General features: G+C 34.4%; 1 protein-coding gene across 1 annotated transcript in view; it reads right to left on the bottom strand.

Annotated features, from left to right (window-relative positions):
* LOC132144978 (integrin beta-8-like) overlaps nucleotides 1–18719 on the bottom strand; it is a 29801-nt gene extending 11082 nt beyond the window's left edge. The window contains exons 1-9 of the mRNA XM_059555611.1: nucleotides 18578–18719; nucleotides 17356–17441; nucleotides 15859–16024; nucleotides 15514–15760; nucleotides 12795–12960; nucleotides 10039–10197; nucleotides 9628–9723; nucleotides 7712–7801; nucleotides 7242–7385 (exon numbers count right to left, since the gene is read on the bottom strand). Of these exons, the coding sequence (XP_059411594.1) occupies nucleotides 7242–7385; nucleotides 7712–7801; nucleotides 9628–9723; nucleotides 10039–10197; nucleotides 12795–12960; nucleotides 15514–15760; nucleotides 15859–16024; nucleotides 17356–17441; nucleotides 18578–18677 (1254 nt within the window). The 5' untranslated portion in view covers nucleotides 18678–18719. The remainder of the gene's footprint in view (nucleotides 1–7241; nucleotides 7386–7711; nucleotides 7802–9627; nucleotides 9724–10038; nucleotides 10198–12794; nucleotides 12961–15513; nucleotides 15761–15858; nucleotides 16025–17355; nucleotides 17442–18577) is intronic.
* Between the last annotated feature and the right edge of the window lie 894 nt (nucleotides 18720–19613).

Raw genomic sequence — 19613 nt, forward strand, 5'->3', positions numbered from 1 at the left:
ACTTATATCTACTCTTCCTCTCCCTGCAGTTTGGTAATATAAAGATTCCTCCTTTGAACTCCCACCTCTTCAGTGGGTTTTATTGTTCTGGGCTCCTGGGGTCTCAAAAAAGAAACATTTACAATATTTTCAATCTCCAAGGTGAACATTATGACAACCCCCTCCATGCAAAAAGAGCCAGCATCAATATGGAGGGTGTCAACATTGTGAGCGCAGAAATGGATGTGATGGAGGCAATGGAGTGCCTCTTTGCTACTTATTTCATAGTGTGGAATACCTCAAGCACATCACTCACATGATGAATTTTGTTGAGCAATACCTGTTTAAACTCTCCAGAAGCCAAAAAAAAATATATATATATATATATATATAACTGTCTGTCCCAGTGCTCAAAATGTATAATCAGTTATCATAATACTTGGTTATCATATGCACTTTGGGTGTGCTTTTTTTCAGTATTCATGGGTGACTTTTTTATGTGAATTACATCCGTTAATCTATTCTCAAAGTTGGGTTGGGAGCTGGGTCTATACTAAGCAAGCTATGATGACTTTCACCTTGATATTTTATATAACCGACTGTCTGAGGCCAGCCTAAAAAGATGCTCAGGACAGTTGACGGGCCACTGCTGCGCATCGTCACGAAAGCTTAACTTTTTCATGTGTTTTTAAGCCTTACCGCTTGTCGATTTAAACATTAAAGCATCCAAACACAAGACGCAGAAAAGCTGAACAGAGCTGGTTACTCGAGCGCTGTGTTCGGTGCGCACGAGAGAGAGAGCCGCGTATCACGGACAGCGACACTGAACCGAGCTCTCTTCTGCGAAGTTCTCCTCGAAGTCCCTCATGCACCTGAACGAACAAATACAAATCACAGTTTGAACAAACAAAAAGATGTGAAAGAGCCCAATTTAGTTCTCGCGTTGTTCTGGTGTTCAGGGCTCATGCGAAGAAAGGCGTCTCAAAACACTTGAACATCGAATTTGCTTCTTTTTGCTCTTGTGCCGACAAATACATACAAAATATGTCAAAATATCCACCTTTTTTTTTTGACGTTTTTTTGGAAATTATGCTCGAAAAAACTGTCAGTTATTTCCTAAGTGAAAGTAAACAGTTGAGGAAAAGAATGAGATGTGTATTATATTGGATGCGTTCATCGTCTCTTAAAGTGACCGCGCCTAATTTAGCTACTGGCTGCTGTAATGTTAATCCAAGAAAATGAAAAAGAAAATCACTTACCGCTCTTGACTGAATTACTTTATAGTTTTAACAGTCAAACCAAAAATTATTCAGACACCAGATATAATTTTTGATATATATAGCAAAACTGTAATACTGTGAGAAATGTTGAAGGTGTCTAAATAAATGTAGGTTTGATTGTATATTTCATTTTTACATCGAAGACTATCCAGTGCTATTTTACATTTAATTATTTGGTTTCTGTACCTTGTAGACGAGTGGATGCCGAGTTGCCATATCCTTCATACTGATATTAATTATATTATTACATGATTTCTTGTTTGACTATTAATCAAGTTATGGCAAGAGTGAAATGTGTAACCTTATGTGCGCTTATGAGATATTAAAGAATCCTGTTCTACCCTGTATTTCTTTTCCTCAAGATTAATGTCCACATATTATGTGTGTATCCAACCGTAATGATAAGACACTCGCCAGTGCTAGAAAGCCTTGAGTTTTAGATAAGTTCTCTGTGTATGTGTGTTAGTATCTGTCTGTACAGGGAGAAGCTCAGACAGTCCCAGCACAAACGATCAACTGCCAGTGTCCGGCGTATCAGATATACGTCTTTGGAGAGTTTATCTAGGTTTTGGAACCAATCAGAATTTTGTTGACTTATGTATTGACGCAATGAGTATCCTCTGTCAGGGTATAACTGTGGTTGATTTTGAGTTGTATGAGGCGGCCTACGAACTCCGTCGAGAGTACTGAAGCTGACTTCTGCTGATGAAATTGCAAACTATTTTCTTCAAGTAAAATTATTATTATTAATTGAACTCATCGCTGACTCCTGTTCTTCATTGCGACATATCTGGTGCTTGGGTTTTAACTGTAAATTCCCCTACAGTTATTGGTGGAGGATGCGGGCAATCGTTCTTTGGTGACATCCCTGATCAATCATCAAACCAAGGTAGGAAAGATTTTATATTTAATATTATTGGTTAGGGACTGTCTGTAAGTGGAGGGGGTCGAGAGAAGGAGGAACGATAGACTCACTTAGACGTGAGGGGGTAGACGCCAGCTCCGGGGTGGAGTAGGTAAATTGGTGTCACGGTACACCTGTAAATGAAGTAACCTTGTGAGTAAAAGGGGTACAAGTGCACATCGGTAGGTCTTAGGATAAGATATATTTAAAGATGTGTACAGTTACAGGGGGTACAAGTGCACACCTATAGGTCTTAGAGAGAGACGTGAATTTTTTCTAGGTGTGCACAGTCCAGGGAGGGACAAAAACTCATTCTTAACAGGCATGTGAACCCGTAAAGGGCAGTGCTGGGTCAAGCACCGAGGGACAAGGGACACGTAGGGCCGTAAATAGGCAGTGCTGGGTCAAGCACAGAGAGCCGAAAAGCACGAGAGGCCGTAAAGGGCAGTGCATTTACGGCCGGGTAAGCCAAAGTAGGGGTATGGGAAATCCCGAGAAGAATGTAAGACGCTAGACGGAGGTTCTAGTCATAACTCGCTCACCCACCATTACAGACGGGGGCGCCCCGAGCTTAGAAATAGGCCAGGTCAGTGGTTAGGAAACAGAGTATCCAAAATTAGTGTTTAAAAATAAATAAATAGTGATAATTCACATGTGCACCTATAAAGATATAGGGATATATGCAAAGGGAAAGTATTGATTGATCTGGGATGCATCAGGAACAACCCCGGAAGATCTTAAATTTAGTTTTCATGACCCTGATTGGATTGGACCAGTATATGGAAATTCTGGAATGTACTTTGCAGTTTCATCACGCAGAAGTCAAGTGCTGTTGGTAAGATTGCCGCCAGCAAAATTGTAGCCACGCAGCATCATAAAAAATAAATAAAAATGAATTGGTTATTGTGTATGCGGTTTTCTTTAATGATTTGTTAAATCTGGTTAATGAATATGCAAATTTAGTCTTAAGGCTGTTGGATAAATGTTTTGTTTTAGAGGGTAAGTGAGAAGTAGCTGTAGTAGCAAGAGAGGTATTTACAAAGGTATGTTGATGAAAGTATATATGGATGGAGGACACTTTTCCAGGTAGAAGGACACACAGAATGATTCAATGGAAAAGTCATTACTTTTTATGTGAAGAAAGACTAGTGCAAGTACAGATATTGTGGGATTAACTAAGTAGATGAATGTATATGGGAAGTATTTTGTACAAAATAATGTGTGTATTACTAGAAATGTCAGACAGTACCAGAGATGTTAAGTATATGCACCTGCTTAAGTTGACCAACAGCCTGCATTATTAGCATGCATCACAACTACACCTGACCTCATTTATTACTGAAGGAGTGGATGCCGAGTTGCCATATCCTTCATACTGATATTAATTATATTATTACATGATTTCTTGTTTGACTATTAATCAAGTTATGTCAAGAGTGAAATGTGTAACCTTATGTGCGCTTATGAGATATTAAAGAAGCCTGTTCTACCCTGTATTTCTTTTCTTCAAGATTAAAGTCCACATATTATGTGTGTATCCAACCGTAATGATAAGACACTCGCCAGTGCTAGAAAGCTATCGCTGCACTGCTGCAGACGCAACGCTCCTTGAACGCAACTGTAATCCGTTAACATGGGTGCGTAAAAAAATACACACTGCAGACGGAATATGTGTGAAACAGGCGTAAGGTTGTTTGCAGCTTGTGCAATGTGGAATTAGTTTACAGCTTTCTCAAGCACTTTGTGATGCATTTCCTCTGAGTTCAAACAAACCAATATCCCGGAGTAATTCATTTACTCAAACAGTACACTGACTGAACTGCTGTGAAGAGAAAACTGAAGATGAACACCGAGCCGAGCCAGATAACGAACAATAGACTGACTCCTTCACGAGTCAAGAATCGCTTCTGTCAGACGCGTCCGATTCGAGAACCGAGGAGCTGATGAAACTGCGCATGTGTGATTCAGCGTGAAGCAGAACGACACACAGAGCATCTGAACTGAACTGATTCTTTTGGTGATTGATTCTGAACTGATTCTGTGCTAGTGTTATGAGCAATCATCGCCAATGACGGCATTACGTCGAGCGCAAAAGAACCGGTGTACCGTTTTCTTCAACCGGTTTAATGAATCGAACTGTCCGAAAGAACCGATTCATGGAAAATAACCGAACTTCCCATCACTACTGGTGATCCGACAACCGATGCAACCGGATCTTGACTTGAGATCGAGTCAGTCTATTGTTCATTATCTGGCTCGGCTCGGTGTTCATCTTCAGTTCTCTCTTCACAGCAGTTCAGTCAGTGTACTGTTTGAGTAAATGAATTACTCCGGGATATTGGTTTGTTTGAACTCAGAGGGAGTTTTAGCCACATTAAAAAAGTTAACAGCTTAAGTCATTTGTGGATTAATGCGTATTAGAGATGCAAACTGTTTAAAACGATTCAGTTCGATTTGGTGAACTGGTTCAAAAAGATCCGGTTATATCGAATGATTCGTTCGCGAACTGGATATGACAAACTGCTTTGTTTTGAACTCTCTCACACAACAGACACAGAAGAGAAGACAATGCTGAATAAAGTCATAGTTTTTGCTATTTTTGGACCAAAATGTATTTTCGATGCTTCAAAATATTCTAACTGACCCTCTGATGTCACATGGACTACTTTAAAGATGTTTTTCTTACCTTTCTGGACATGGACAGTAGACCGTACACACAGCTTCAATGGAGGGACTGAGAGGTCTCGGACTAAATCTAAAATATCTTAAACTGTGTTCTGAAGATGAATGGAGGTCTTACGGGTTCGGAACGACATGACATTTAATTTTTGGGTGAACTATCCCTTTAATTTCACATTTTAATCATGCTGACTCTTTGTGTGATATTGATTAACTACATAAAATGATATAAATATATACATTTTCTAACCCCCATATCTTGAATTTTGTGATCATTCACATTTGAATACACCGAATAATGCAGTGAAAGAACGCACTCAAAATGCACACGCGCACTAGTATGACTTCATCATGTAACTTTACATTAGCCTAGATGCGTGCACTTTTTAGGCACGATTTGTTTAGTTTTTGAATATACTTGATACTGTTAAAAGGAACATCATTAAAACATTAATGAATTAAAAATGAGTTAAAAATGCCTATTAATGAACCTGCGCCAAACTTCCAAAATGACTCAAATGATTCGCGAACCAGCTCCGAACTCCCGAACTGATTCAAATGATTTGCGATCCCCAAAGTGACTCAAATGATTCGCGAACCCGCTCCGAACTCCCGAACTGATTCAAATGATTCGCGATCCCCAAACTGACTCTAATGATTCGTGATTTTATTTCATTATTTGTATTTTATTACACCTTTAATTCGTTTGACAAAATTCATTTTAATAGTTTTAGCATAAGTTTCAGTTAACAATAACACCGATCTGTATTATTTTCTTCTGTAAACACAAAAGAAGGATTTAAAAAAAGTTTTGAATGAATGCTTGCTTATTAAAAGTGTTAATTTCTTTAATAAAAGCCCAAACTTTTAAATAGTACTGTATGTAAACCAAGATTTTTCAATGTTTCTTAAAGAAAATGTGATTTGTGTTTTTCCGTGCAAAACCCACCACCGAGATGTAAGAGTGTTTTCTTCAGAAAATTTCAAAATCTATCTGTGGTGCAACAGCATTACATTTGGGTTTGTGGCCTCTCTGCTATGTTCCTAATGTGCTGGAGATTTCAACACAGGTCACATGATCATATAAAACAGTTTATAAATGTGTGGCATTATAAACAGTGCAGCACACAGTAATTACTTAGCTTGTACTATTTTCTCATGGGACAAAATAAACCGAAGATACTGTAAACCTTTACTTTAAACTAAAAATCTCCACGCATGAATAACCTTAAAATGACAGTTCAAACAAAAATACTATTAATACTATCAATTATATCATCATCCTCTAAAAACAACATGATGTTTTCCTTTGAAACACAAATGGAGATGCATAAAGAAGGCTGTTTTTCTCCATGCAACAAATGTAAATAGGCTGTCAAGCTCCAAAAAAGTACATAAAAATAGGAAAATTATTATGATTTAAAATAGCAGTTTTTTATGTGAACATATAGCAAAATGTAATTTATTTCTGTGATGCGCAGCTGTATTTTCAGCCTCATTCCTCCAGTCTTCAGTGTCACATGATCTTCAGAAATCATTCTGATATGATGATTCACTGCTCAAGAAACATTTCTGATTATTATCTGTGTTGAAAAAAGTTGTGCAGGTCACTATTTTTTTTAAAACTGTGATACATTTTATTTGTCAGATTCACAGATGAATAGAAAGACCAAAATAACAGCATATATTTTAAATAGAAATATTTTTGTAACATTATAAATGTCTTTACTGTCGCTTTTGATCGATTTAATGCACCCTTGCTGTATAAAAGTATTTGTTTATTAAAAGAAAATAACATTAAATTAAATAAATATAGTAGTGCTTGTACTTTTTTTCTTTTTTAGCTTTGATAGCTGTTCTTCACCCTGGAGTTTTATAAAAAAAAAAAAATAATAATAATAAATTAAATTAAATTAAATTAAATTAAATTAAATTAAATTAAATTAAATTAAATTAAATTAAATTAAATTAAATTAAATTAAATTAAATTAAATTAAATTAAATTAAATTAAATTAAATTAAATTAAATATTCACTATTTTATGTTACAGCCACTGGTCACCATAAACTTATATTGTTTAAAATTAAATGAAACTAAATGCAATAAAAAAATAAAATAAAATATTTACTTTTATGTTACAGCCACTGGTCACCATGTACATTGTATAATAATAAAATAATAAATAAAATATTTCCGTTACTTTTTTGGTCTTGAAAGCCACCATGAACTTTCATTGCATGAAAACATTTCCTTTTAAAATGAGAGAAAATTAAAATCATACGGTTTTGAGCAACATGCAGGTGAGCAAACATTATTTTTGGCCGAGCTAAGTCTTATAATTTGAGCACTTTTCATATCAAAGCCAGCACCTCTGTGCACCGTGCTGAAAACAGACGTACTGTTTGTGTGGGGCGAACGCCGGAGCACTTTGTGTTTCCAGAGATAGTGGATCCGTCGGGACAGAGAGCCGAGACGTTCACCTGGAAGCGCTGAGCCTGGCCGTCCTCCAGCCCGATCTGCACCTCCACATCCGACAGCAGTCTCTGCAAGAGAAGAGCGGAGAACAGCTCAGAAAGAGCCCATTGTCTCCGGAAGAGGCCCTTTATAATGCAGGCTTCTGTTCGCTGGGATCACAGGATTTTGGGAAGGAGAGTGCATTGTTGTGCTTGCTACAAGATTATTCCTCTTGTTAAACACATGTTGGAATAGATTCTGGCATTACAGCTGATGCTTTTCCCGTTAAACCGAAAGCGAGTGCTCTGAAATGTTTGGGACCTCTTGCACTTCTAATCAAATTGTCCTTGAGTGGACAGAGATAGAGAGAGAGAGAGAGAGAGAGCGGAGCAAAAGAGAAAGTCGAGCTGTTTACCTTGTAGGCATGCACTACTAAGTCTTTTAGATTAGATGCTTTGGGAAAGAGTGGGCCCACGTAACTTCCAGGAATCAGGTCCAGCAGATCCTGTTCAGAGGAAAAGATGAAGCATGTTTAAAATACAACTCGACAGAAAACGAATACTGAGTCATGCCTCTGTTGGTCAAAACAAATGTGCTTACAGTAATTGAGTGCATCTGTGCGCACCCACTTATTCAGTGCCGTTGATTCTGGAAGTATTTTTCTATTAATTTTTCAACAGATGCATTTAAAAAAATACTTTGTTAAAGCGTTATGAGTCATGAACTGAACCAACCAGCTCTGAGGGGAATCATAGCATTATGAACTTTGAACGTCATGAAGCAAAAAAGCATTTGAAAATAGAATAAAAGGACAAGACGGCTTTAATGAGGGAAAGAACTACAATCCCATTAAGCATTGCAAACGGCATAACTGAATTAGACATGATTTTGAAAAATAAAACTATTCATTTAACGTTGTAAGTAAATACTTTTTAGCATTTTGAGACTCAGTTACATCGTTAGCAGCGTTCCTTGCCGAGCTCTGATTGGTGGAATTTTCTCGTACAGCATCATAAAAATAAAATAAAATAAAATAAAATAAAATAAAATAAAATAGAATTAAATTAAATTAAATTAAATTAAATTAAATTAAATTAAATTAAATTAAATTAAATTAAATTAAATTAAATTAAATTAAATTAAATTAATAAATAAATAAATAAAATCTAATAAAATCAAATAAAATCAAAAAAAATTTTTTTTTTAAATAATACTTTTATGTTACAGCCACTGGTCACCATGAAGTTACATTGTCAAAAAAAAAAAAAAAAATATATATATATATATTTGTATATTACTTATATTTGTATATTACTTTTTTGGTCTCGACAACTATCATTCTAATATACTGATTTGCTGCTCAAGAAACATTTCTGATTATTATCAATGTTGAAAACAGTTGTGTTTGCCTCATATTTTTGTGGAAACTGTGATACATTTTATTTTTCAGGATTCACAGATGAATAGAAGGTTTAAAAGAGCAGCATTTATTTGAAATAGAAATCTTCTGTAACATTATGAATGTCTTTACTGTCGCTTTTGATCAAGTTAATGCATCCTTGCTGATTAAAAGTATTTATTTAATTAATTAATCATTTTTTTTTGTCAGCTACTGGTCACCATGAACTTTTATTGTATAAAATATCTCTATTTAAATGAGAGAAAAACAAAAATTCATTTGGTTTTGAGCAATATATTTTATATTTATAGCAAAATAGATATTTTTTAATAAGAATTTTTAGAACTTATCGAGACTGACACAATTACATAATTTTGTCGCCGACCTCTGATTGGTAGAATTTTCTGCACAGCATCATGGGTAATGTATTTTTTTATTTAATTTTATTTTTTACATAAATTCAGGCGTTAAACGATATTATTATACTAAAAAATAAGTTGAAATAAAATAAGCAGATGCACGTGGCTTTAACAGCAGAAATGTGAAGCTACTGTATTTTTTATTTTTTTTAAACATGAATATATGAGTAAAATCAAGTCAATCTGAGCTGTCAAGTCATCATTCATAATCATTGCGAGGTGGAACCATTTATTTATGAACTTCTGGTAATTCTTTTGGGTGGAGTTTAGCATTTTTTGAATATTTTGGTATGTGCACATTTATTTGCATTTTTACTTGTAACCACAGAAGTTGCATTTAATCCAGAGCATTTAGTTAACTCGAGCATCTTTCATGCACATATTTGTTAAACCAGTGCTATAATCACTGATTGAACAAGTCGCTGTGTGTGTTCCCATAAATCACTGCCAGCGTTCTTGAAATCACAGTTGCAAAACAGACAGATTTCTGTCAGATACACCCAAACTCATTACCTCATACCACCGATATTGCACCTGGTCCACTGCAAAGATGGAGTAAACGCTGTTCTCCAGAAGCTTCTCGGCCAGCTGAGCGATTGTTGGGTGCTCCTAAATAACAACAACAACAACACGTTTGTACAAACATGTGCAAAATAATAAGATATGATCTTTTGCATGGTACTAGCATGTTTTTAATGATTATTCATTATCATAGTATATATCAACAACAACAAACAAAACATGTTTTCCGGACATGCTGCTGTAGTAATATCATGCTATTCTCTGAAGTACCTTGTAGAATCATGTGCATACTGTGGTAAATTACAATGAAAACAATGCAGCTGCTGAATTAACTTCAAGACTTCGGTCTCAATAAGTTTAAGAAACAAAAAGACTAAAAATGAATGGTTTGGTTAATGGTACCATAGTGGTGGATTGGGAGTAGATGTTATCCTCTAGATGGCAGCGGCCGTCGTGAGGAACCACGATCCCAGCCAGTTTACTGTCCAGAGCCAGATGAGACGGCTGGTCTGTCATAACCAGCAGCAGGTGCTTCGCTTCGGCACGCCATCCGACGTCTTTCTGCAAAGATGAATCAAGCGTTACTAACCTGCAGGAGAGTGTGTTTAGCATAAAGTTTACTCAGCAGTCAGAGAGGAGTCCTACAGCATTCATCTGACATGTGTTACTAATACAAGACAGACTGCACCGCTCCAGCGTTCAGATTGATTGATCATCCCCTAAATCATGCTTTGAGAAAAAGAGCGCTGGATTACCATTTTCCTCGACAGAGATGATAAAGCATGCAAAAATAAAAACAATAAAGAAATCAAGAAATAATTGTAATAAAAGCAAAAAATTTAAAGGAACATAAAAAGAAAAAACAAACACAAACTGGGAATGAAACAAAGAAAGAATAAAAAAAATAATAATTAAAAAACACAAAAATATAACATGCAAAAAATAAAAAAAATAAATACATGAAGTAACTAAACAAGATAGAATATATATATTTGTTAGTAGAATTAAATAAAAATAAAATAAATAAAAAGAATGTAAACAAATACTATCAAATAAATAAATAAACAAACTATAAGAGTTACTAATACAAGGAGAAAGTGCTTAACTGACCTTTGCTTGACAGATAATAAAACATAAATAAATAAATGAATGAATTAATTAATACTTACAACACTAACAGTTGTTACAATAATAATTAATCCAAAAAATAAAATGTCATAATTTCCCTCATAAGAGACTGTAAGTGGACTCTTCTGACCTGAGCCTGTGTTACTAATTAAACACAAACCGTACGAGTCGAGTGTTTTCAGCTGCCAGGAGTAATGAGTAATGTTTCACTGAAAACCCTGACAAGATGCCAACAGGAAGTATCTGTTAAAGCTACAGCAGCGAGGCATCTGTGTAAGTCATGCATGACGACAAACGCTAGTTCACCTGAGAGCGAACGCTTCGTTTCTCTCTCCGACTCGCCAGGGCACATTACGAAGACTGAAACTCAGTCAAGGTCACAAAACCTTTCAAGCCCACGGCTCAGAAAGCATTCGCTTATCATTCCCGGGAAACATCCCAGCGGCCGGATCCCATAAAGAGGCTTTGTTGATGCTTCAGAGCTGCTCTGAGCTGAGACGAGACGAGATGGACATCCTCCCAGGTTTGGGAGTGTCATGTAAATCACCCTGTGTTTTTGGGCCTCAGACATTAATCATTCTTCAGATCTGACTTTGCTGGTTTATAATTTTGCTTGGTTGAAAAAAAAAAACATGCATGCATGCATGCATAAATAAATACAATAAAAAACACAATTATGAAGCTATTAATTAATTAATATTAGCCATAATACTACCATAATCATATTATTATTATTATATCATTCATGAAATATTTGAGGGAGATTTAAGCCAGTAAAAAAAAAATCCAACCAACCACTATTAACAATAAAAAGAATATAGAATAAAAAAAATAAAAAATAAATAAATAAATAATAAGCACAACTAGCAATCTCCATTAACAATAATTTTAGTGCTGTCAAATGATTAATCACGATTAATAATTTTTTTTAACATAATATATGCATGTGTTCTGTGCATATTTATTATGTATAAATACAGTAGATACACACACATGCATGAATATTTCAGAAAGATATGTTATGTCAAAATATATACTTTGTGTGTTTATTTATATATACATAATAAATATACACATAACACACGCATATTTTATGTAAACAAACGTTTATTTTGCATGCGATTAATAGTGATTAATTGCTTGACAGCACTATTAAATATATAAATGAACCAAAAATGAATTAAATGAAGACAACCTTGCAATCACCACTAGCAAATATAAAAATATATAATAAAAATAAATAAATCCATCATAAAATTACAAGAAAATACAAAAAAATATATATATAGAAAAATAAAATTAAAGGTTATAATACTAAAAGAAAAAATTATAATAAAATGAATAAGTAAATACCAAAAAGTAAATAAAGTCATAATACTAAAATAAATAAGTAAATAAATAATAATATAAAAATAAATAAAACTGGAATATGATCCAGCAATCACCATTAATGACAAAAAAGAAAGAAAATATCATTACAAAACAAACACAAATAAATAAATAGATGAATTAATAAAATAAAAACATAATAATAAATAAATACATAATAAAAAACAAATAAACAAACATAATAAATTACTAGAAATACTAAAAATAAATAAATACACAACAAAAGAAATGATAAGTATATGCAACGAATAAATGCTCATTTAAAAATAAATAAATCTATAATATTACTAAAATGAATACTAGCGTTTTTGACTCAAGCCAGTAAGGAATGTTCCAGCAATCACCTCTAACAAAAAAGTGTAATTATTATTAAAAAGATAAATAATAATAAATAAATACATAAACAATGAAACATTTTAAATAATCACATGTAATAGTGAACTCCTTTGATTTGAAGAACTAGAGCTCAACTATTCTGGATAAATGGAGAAGCACGGTTTTGTTTTAGTTTATTTTTTTTTTTGTCTCAAACAGAGATCACGATTCTCAACATGCTACAAAACACACAGAAACTACACAGCAACACCCTGGCAATCACCCAAACCTCCTCAGTGTGCGGTGTGTGGCTCAAGTGTGTTTACCTGGCAGACAGCGGCCTGCAGCATGGCGTCGAAGCCTCCCTCCGGCGTGTCCATGTTCCCAGAGATCCTCTGCTCCTGGATGACCCTTGTGAACTCCGTCATGTTGTGTGTGATGGGGAGGACGTGGATGAAGCCGTGAGCCGGCCTGCAGTTCACCTCATAACCACTGAGACACACACAGACAACTCACAGCTTCCCAGAAGATAGACAACTTCAGAGTCTCATCTGTGTCTCTGAACACATCAGTCTGCTCTAGAGCTTCAGTCAGTTCTGGTTACTGTGAACTAAAACCTTGATCATTGAAATAAAACATGACAATTAGATGGAAAACGCTTGAAATGAAGTATGCTGAAGTACTAGAATGACTCGAGCTAAAACCGCAATAAAAATAAAGCAAAAAGCTAAATGTTAAATAGAGAAATTTAAACAAAAAAGCACAAAGAAATCCCCATTTAAACATCAAATTATAATTTTGTTAATAATAATAATAATAACTAAAATGAGTAGAAGTAAAACTGAAATCAAAATAAATTAAATTATATGAAAGAAAATACAAAATGAAAAAAGCACAACTAAAAACTAAAGCAACAAATAATTTATAACAATAATAACTACTAAAATATATGAAATAAAATAAATAAAAGCTGTATAAAAAAATACTAAAGACAAAAATGAATAAAAAAATGACAAAAACACAAACAAAATTTAAAAGTACTAAAATTACTTAAATAGAAATAATAAAAATAAGTAAATAACAATATAAATAAATACTTGAGGAATATTATCACTATTATTATTATTATTTTTTTTTGTATTATGTGTTTTTGTATAATTATGTAATTATGCAATTATAATTTAATATTGTTATCATTATTAAATCACAATCATTATGTAAATATAATTATGTAATAATAAAAATGTATACAATTGTTGTTTTAGTCATTTAGTACTTCATCATCATCATCATTCGTATAATTATTATAGTACTAAAATGACTAAAACTGAAATTAATTTAATTTAATTAGTCCTTTTATTTATTTTTCTGAAGAGTTTTAGGGGAAATATTTGCGATAATGTAAATACTCATAAGCATGCATATCTTGCCCAGTTTATTAAGAAAATAAATATTAAATATACTGTTTAAACATTTTGGATCTTTCGTTTGCAGTGTCACTTTAATGAATGGTTTTTAAGGTCAAGAGCTTCCAGGGAACAAAGAAATAATAATAACTAATAATAACAAAAACCGTTGTCCTTCATAAAAAGGCAACAAGAGGTTTCACAAGAGATACAATCTGGACAATGTGGACAAAACAACCTTGTTCTCCTCCAAAAAACTGAGCTGTGTGATTCTGCGCCAATCTCAGTTCAGAAACATGAAGTACACAGTGACACTGTTTACAAAAGAACTCAAGTATCAGCTCGCATGTTCCTCCCAAAATCCCTTTCCAAAAGAAAAAGTAGATGCATACGAGTCAAAACTGAAGAGAATAGAGCTGTAAAATACTGTAACTGTTTGGATGATTTGTTAAAGGAACCCTACCCTGGAGTTAAACAGTTGAGTTTTACGGTTCTGGCGCTAGCACATTTAGCTTAGCTTAGCATAGATCATTGAATCTGATTAGACCGTTAGCATCTCCCTCAAAAATGACCAAAGAGTTTAGATATTTTTCCTATTTAATTCTGGACTCTTCTGTAGTTACATCATGTACTAAGGCCGACGGAAAATGACACATTTTCTAGGCTGATATGGCCTAGATGAAGCTATACTCTCATTCGGGTGTAATAATCAAGGATCTTTGAGTGAAAATAGCTAGTTTGTGCAACTTTGATTTTGTAACATCACATCACAATGTAACTAGAGAATAGTCAAGTAGTTAAACTCTAGGGGAGTTGGAAAATTAGCCTATTTTCAAAAATAGTGGAGTGTTCCTTTAAGAATTTTTTTTTTCTGCATATTTGAAATCACTCCGCTTTAATTATTTAAATAGAATTATTATAATTCGATATTAAAGTTAATAAAAAAGTAAACTATTAATGTAATAAAATTAATAATTTATCAATCTATTATAATTAAATAACTTATTTAATTATATATCATTATTAATAAAAATAATAATAATTAATATGATTATTATTATCATAATTTTTAAATGACTAATTATTAATTTAAGTACAATGATTATTTTTTATTATTAATAACAGTAATTATTATTCTTTTTATTATTTAAAAATAAAAAATAGATTAATTCATTATTATTTGATAACTTAATATTTATTAGTTAAATAATAATAATAATAATAATAACTGCTATTATTATTACTATTATTATTATTATTATTGTTCAACTGTTATTATTTTTTTATTTTCTCATAAGGTTAGATAATCTTTAAATAAATATTTGACTTAATTGCATATTTAAAACACACTATTATGAGGTGAAATGACTATTTTTAGTATTTTAAATTATTTAAATATAATTGTTATTATTCATTATTAAAAATGTAATTACATAAAATATAAATTTTATCAATGCATTATTATTTAATAACTTATTTAATCATGTTAAATACTAATATTACATTTACAAAATATAAATATACAAATATAAAAAATATTTTAATTCATTTTGAGAATAGTTTTATCTGAATTATTACTATTAAGTCATCATTTATTCTTTGGCTTGTTGTGCTGCAGTTTTGGGTCGGGTGTGTTCACCTGCAGGGGTTCAGGAGTTTGGAGGGATGGACGTCAATGTAAGGAGACAGCGGTTTATCCACGAACGAGCCGAAGCCCACTCTAAAATCGCTGGAGTGTTCCTTCATCAGATGAGACAGAACCAGACCCGCCGTCTTCAGCCGGTCCAGATAATCCTGCATGGAGGCCGAGACGTCCACTAGATAGTACAGATCCACAGGATAGCGCTCCAGCTGCTGCACCTCCACCAAGAACGACGCCTCGCCGCCTGACACAGGAAGTGACATCATCACAATGCTACATGAACTATCTCTAAGGTGGTATAGGTTGCTAGTGTGCTCCTGGCCTGTAATGGTCAGACGTTACCTGGTCGTAGGTGGATGTCGATCTCTCTCGGTGACACCTGTGAGCTGCCGACAGTGGCGTTTACTTTCACTTTCGGGTTCTGGATAAAAGCCTCTTCACAGCCCCGGACTCGCAGGTCAGACACAGATCCGCATCGCTGACTCACATGAGCCCCGTCCAGAAACCTCTGTCAGTGTAAACAAGCCGTCAGACAGGTCAAGGGTCACGGCTAATGCCTGTTTCTTCAAGAAACAAGGCGACTGTTGTGTAGGTTGGCATTATTGAAAGCTCTTTAGCTCAGAGATGTCGGTCAGGGATTAGTCTGACTGGTGCCCGAGCACCGCAGACACTTAATGATCTTAACCACAATCCTGGGAATTTGCATGACTTTTTATACAAAGAGAACATTTAAATCAATTGTTCGTCACAAGAAAATAAACACGTCAGTGATGGAGAAAGTTAAAACTCTGTAAACTGACTGACTAATGCTTGACCAAACCACGACCGGACTTTAATGGACAAGTGTTTAGGTATTTGATTTATTATTTTCTGGAAGGACTAACTTTTGATTAATAATGTGAAAAAAAATATTATTATCATTATTATAGTATTTGTTAATATTTATAATTGGCTTTTAACTTTAAAATTGATCTTTTCAGTTTTCATTTTAATTTTAAGTTTTATTGATTATGTTAAATATATATTTTTCGCTTTCATTTATTTTATTTAATACATAATTATATAATGCTAGTACTTCTTGACTAATCCACAACTGTACTTTAATGAACGAGCATTACAGTATTTAATTTACTAATCTTTGGAAGGACTTTTAATTCTTTTAATTTATAAAGTGAAAATATTTAATATAATCACTAAAATATTTATTTTTGGTTAAACCAGTGTCATTTTAGTATTTTTTAAATACTGTTATTTTATTTATTAATATTTTTGAAATATTTCTATATTTAAAAGTTTAATTATTTTGTTATGTACTTTTATAATTAAGAAATATTTATTGTAATATTTTGAATTAGTTTTTATATCTATATTCTAAGTTTTAGTAATTTTGTTATATGCTTCCAGTTTTTTTTTTTGCTACACTTCTAATTAGCTCTAATCTATTTTTATTTGAATCATTTTAGTACTTAAACTTAATTCCGTTTGTTGCCAATGCAACTTTTCAAAAAAAAAATTATTTTCTGTCCAATATTTATGTTTACATTTAGCAACTTGTCTTCACTACACTAAAAAGGTACAACCCTGTCACTTACATGTACACATCAGTGACTAATATGTGTTTTCAGAGTACTAGTATTAGGGGTAAATAGGGCACAAAGGATGTTTTATGGGTTCCCACGATCACCGGTGCATTCTGGGGATTAGGGCCCTGGTGCTTTATCACCAATCAAGAGCACTTCACACACTCAGACCTCGAGCAGTGTGCCGAGATACAACAATAGCAGCTGAGCTCACTCTCTCACACACACACAGACACACACACACACATACACACATTACCTCCTGAGAGCACCATGCACATTCAGGGCCGCGTCTCAGACAGTCTTCACATGTGAAGATGAGGGATGACAAGCATCGGTTATCCGCTGAACACAGAGACAGAGACATTTACACATGAATGAGCGAGCGTTCAGATCCTAAGCGCTCCTTTGTGTCCAACACAGACCCTATCAGGACAGAACAGCGCTCTGTTTGGAAAGACACAGTCTCAGAAACATCACAAATAACGAATAAAACAAATCACCGCACTGAATATTAACCTCAATTAGAATATTAACATGTAACAGAACATGTATGCATATAGCCTATTTAATGCCATTGGTTTGGTTAAGACAAACTTATAAATAAACTTAAATAAAGTACTGGTTTTTTTTTGGCTGGTTTTAGCTGGTCTGGTTCCAGTTGGTTTAGGAATCTGGCTTTAGAGGGGGTTTGACTCCTTCTTTAGCAGGTCAGTCTGGTCTTAGTTGGGAAACCAGCTAATGAACCAGCTCCTCTTGTGCCTCTATACAGTATGGGGTAAGTTGTCACAATAGGAACCTGTGGGTTACTGACACAGATAATACGAATCCTGTTTGAATTCTACTGAATACTATATCACACAAAAATAATGGCATCAACAATATGTGACCCTGGAGCACAAAAGCAGTCTTAAGTTTCCGGGGTTTATTTGTAGCAATAGCCAAAAATACAAAATATGGGTCAAAATGATACAAAAAAAAATGTTATACAAAAAAATTATTATGATATTAAGTGTTCTATGATATTATGTTCTATTCCTACCGTAAATATAACAACACTTATTTTTTGTTTAGTAACATGAATTCCTAAAATCTTAATTTGGACAACTTTAAAGGTTATCTTCTCAATATTTAGATTTTTTGCATACTCACATTGCGGATTTTCAAATAGCTTTATCTAATTCAAATATTGTCTGATCATAAAAAAAACATACATCAATGGAATGATGATTCATTCAGCTTAACACACTTAAGACTTGGTCCCTGGTCCAGGGCCACATATACTAGCTATATGTATTTAAAATGTATTATAGGCTATTAAATGCTTTTAAGAAACTGAGAGCCGCGTGACAACTTGCCCCGTGTGTAAACCCCTGACTGACATTTCGATTCATTCCCACGAGCTCGCGATCTCAAGATGCGTCCGGCTACAGCATGATGAAACGCACAGTGGACGGGTTACAATCGACGGCCAAACTCACCCGAATCGGACCTCACACACACGAGCAGCACCGAGATGAAGAACAGCAGCAGCATGCGAAGAGCAACCAGATCACAATACAAACGCATGCAGGGAGTCATAGCAGCATAGAGATAGCCTGTGTGTGTGTGTGTGTGTGTGTGTGTGTGTGTGCGTGTGTGTCTCCAGCGTTTGAACCACGACTGAAAGTCCCGCGGGAACGCGTCAGACCCTCATCCGCGCGAACAAAGGAGGGCGATTCGCTTCACCCAATAACCTCCTGATCCCAATTTCCAGATTCAGAAGAAGCGCGGCGGAACCGCAGTGTGCGCGCTTTTACGCATCGGACGCGCAGGTGACGCGCCGCGTTTGGCATGCGCGCTCTCCTCGTATCCTCTCGGAAAGGTCACCGTCCGCGCGTCATCCCTGAAAGGTGCTCGGCGACGTGAAAGACTGCATTCACTGCTGTTCATTGCCGTGATTTTGAAAGTGGAGCTGATGAACGCCCACCTCTGTGTGAACTGAGTCACTCAGGCAGTGTTCTGGTACTGTACAGAGGAGGAGCAGGAATTCCACTCTTCCCCCCTTTTTCCCTTTTTGAGAATGAGAGATTGTTGAGGAAAACTCTTGACAGGGGTTGTATTGAACGTGTCTACGTCAGCGTGGAATTTAAACAATGACGAGTGCATGGCTTTTCTGGCTTTTTCCCTAGTGTTTCTGAGTCCATACCTCACAATTAAGACCCCCCCCTTGCAGTTACGATAATTACGACATAAATGTTCTCGCAATTACGAGAAAAGTCAGAGTTGTGAGATAAAAGCTTGCAGTTAATTCACAGCAGTCAAGGAAGGTAACGCCATTGTCAATTTCCAAAAAAAAAAAAAAAAAAAAAGACTTAAGACTTGTTTTTGATTATTTAGAAAATTGTCTTATTTTGCTAATAGAAAGATTCTTGTCACAGCAAATGAAACAACATTTAAACAAAAGTCTTTGAGGTGATTAATAAGAGAAATCAAGACTGTTTAAAAAAATCACCAAATTATATATTTCTTTTGTTT

The sequence above is a fragment of the Carassius carassius genome, chromosome 8 (genome assembly GCF_963082965.1).
Source record: "Carassius carassius chromosome 8, fCarCar2.1, whole genome shotgun sequence".
NCBI classification, from domain to species: domain Eukaryota; kingdom Metazoa; phylum Chordata; class Actinopteri; order Cypriniformes; family Cyprinidae; genus Carassius; species Carassius carassius.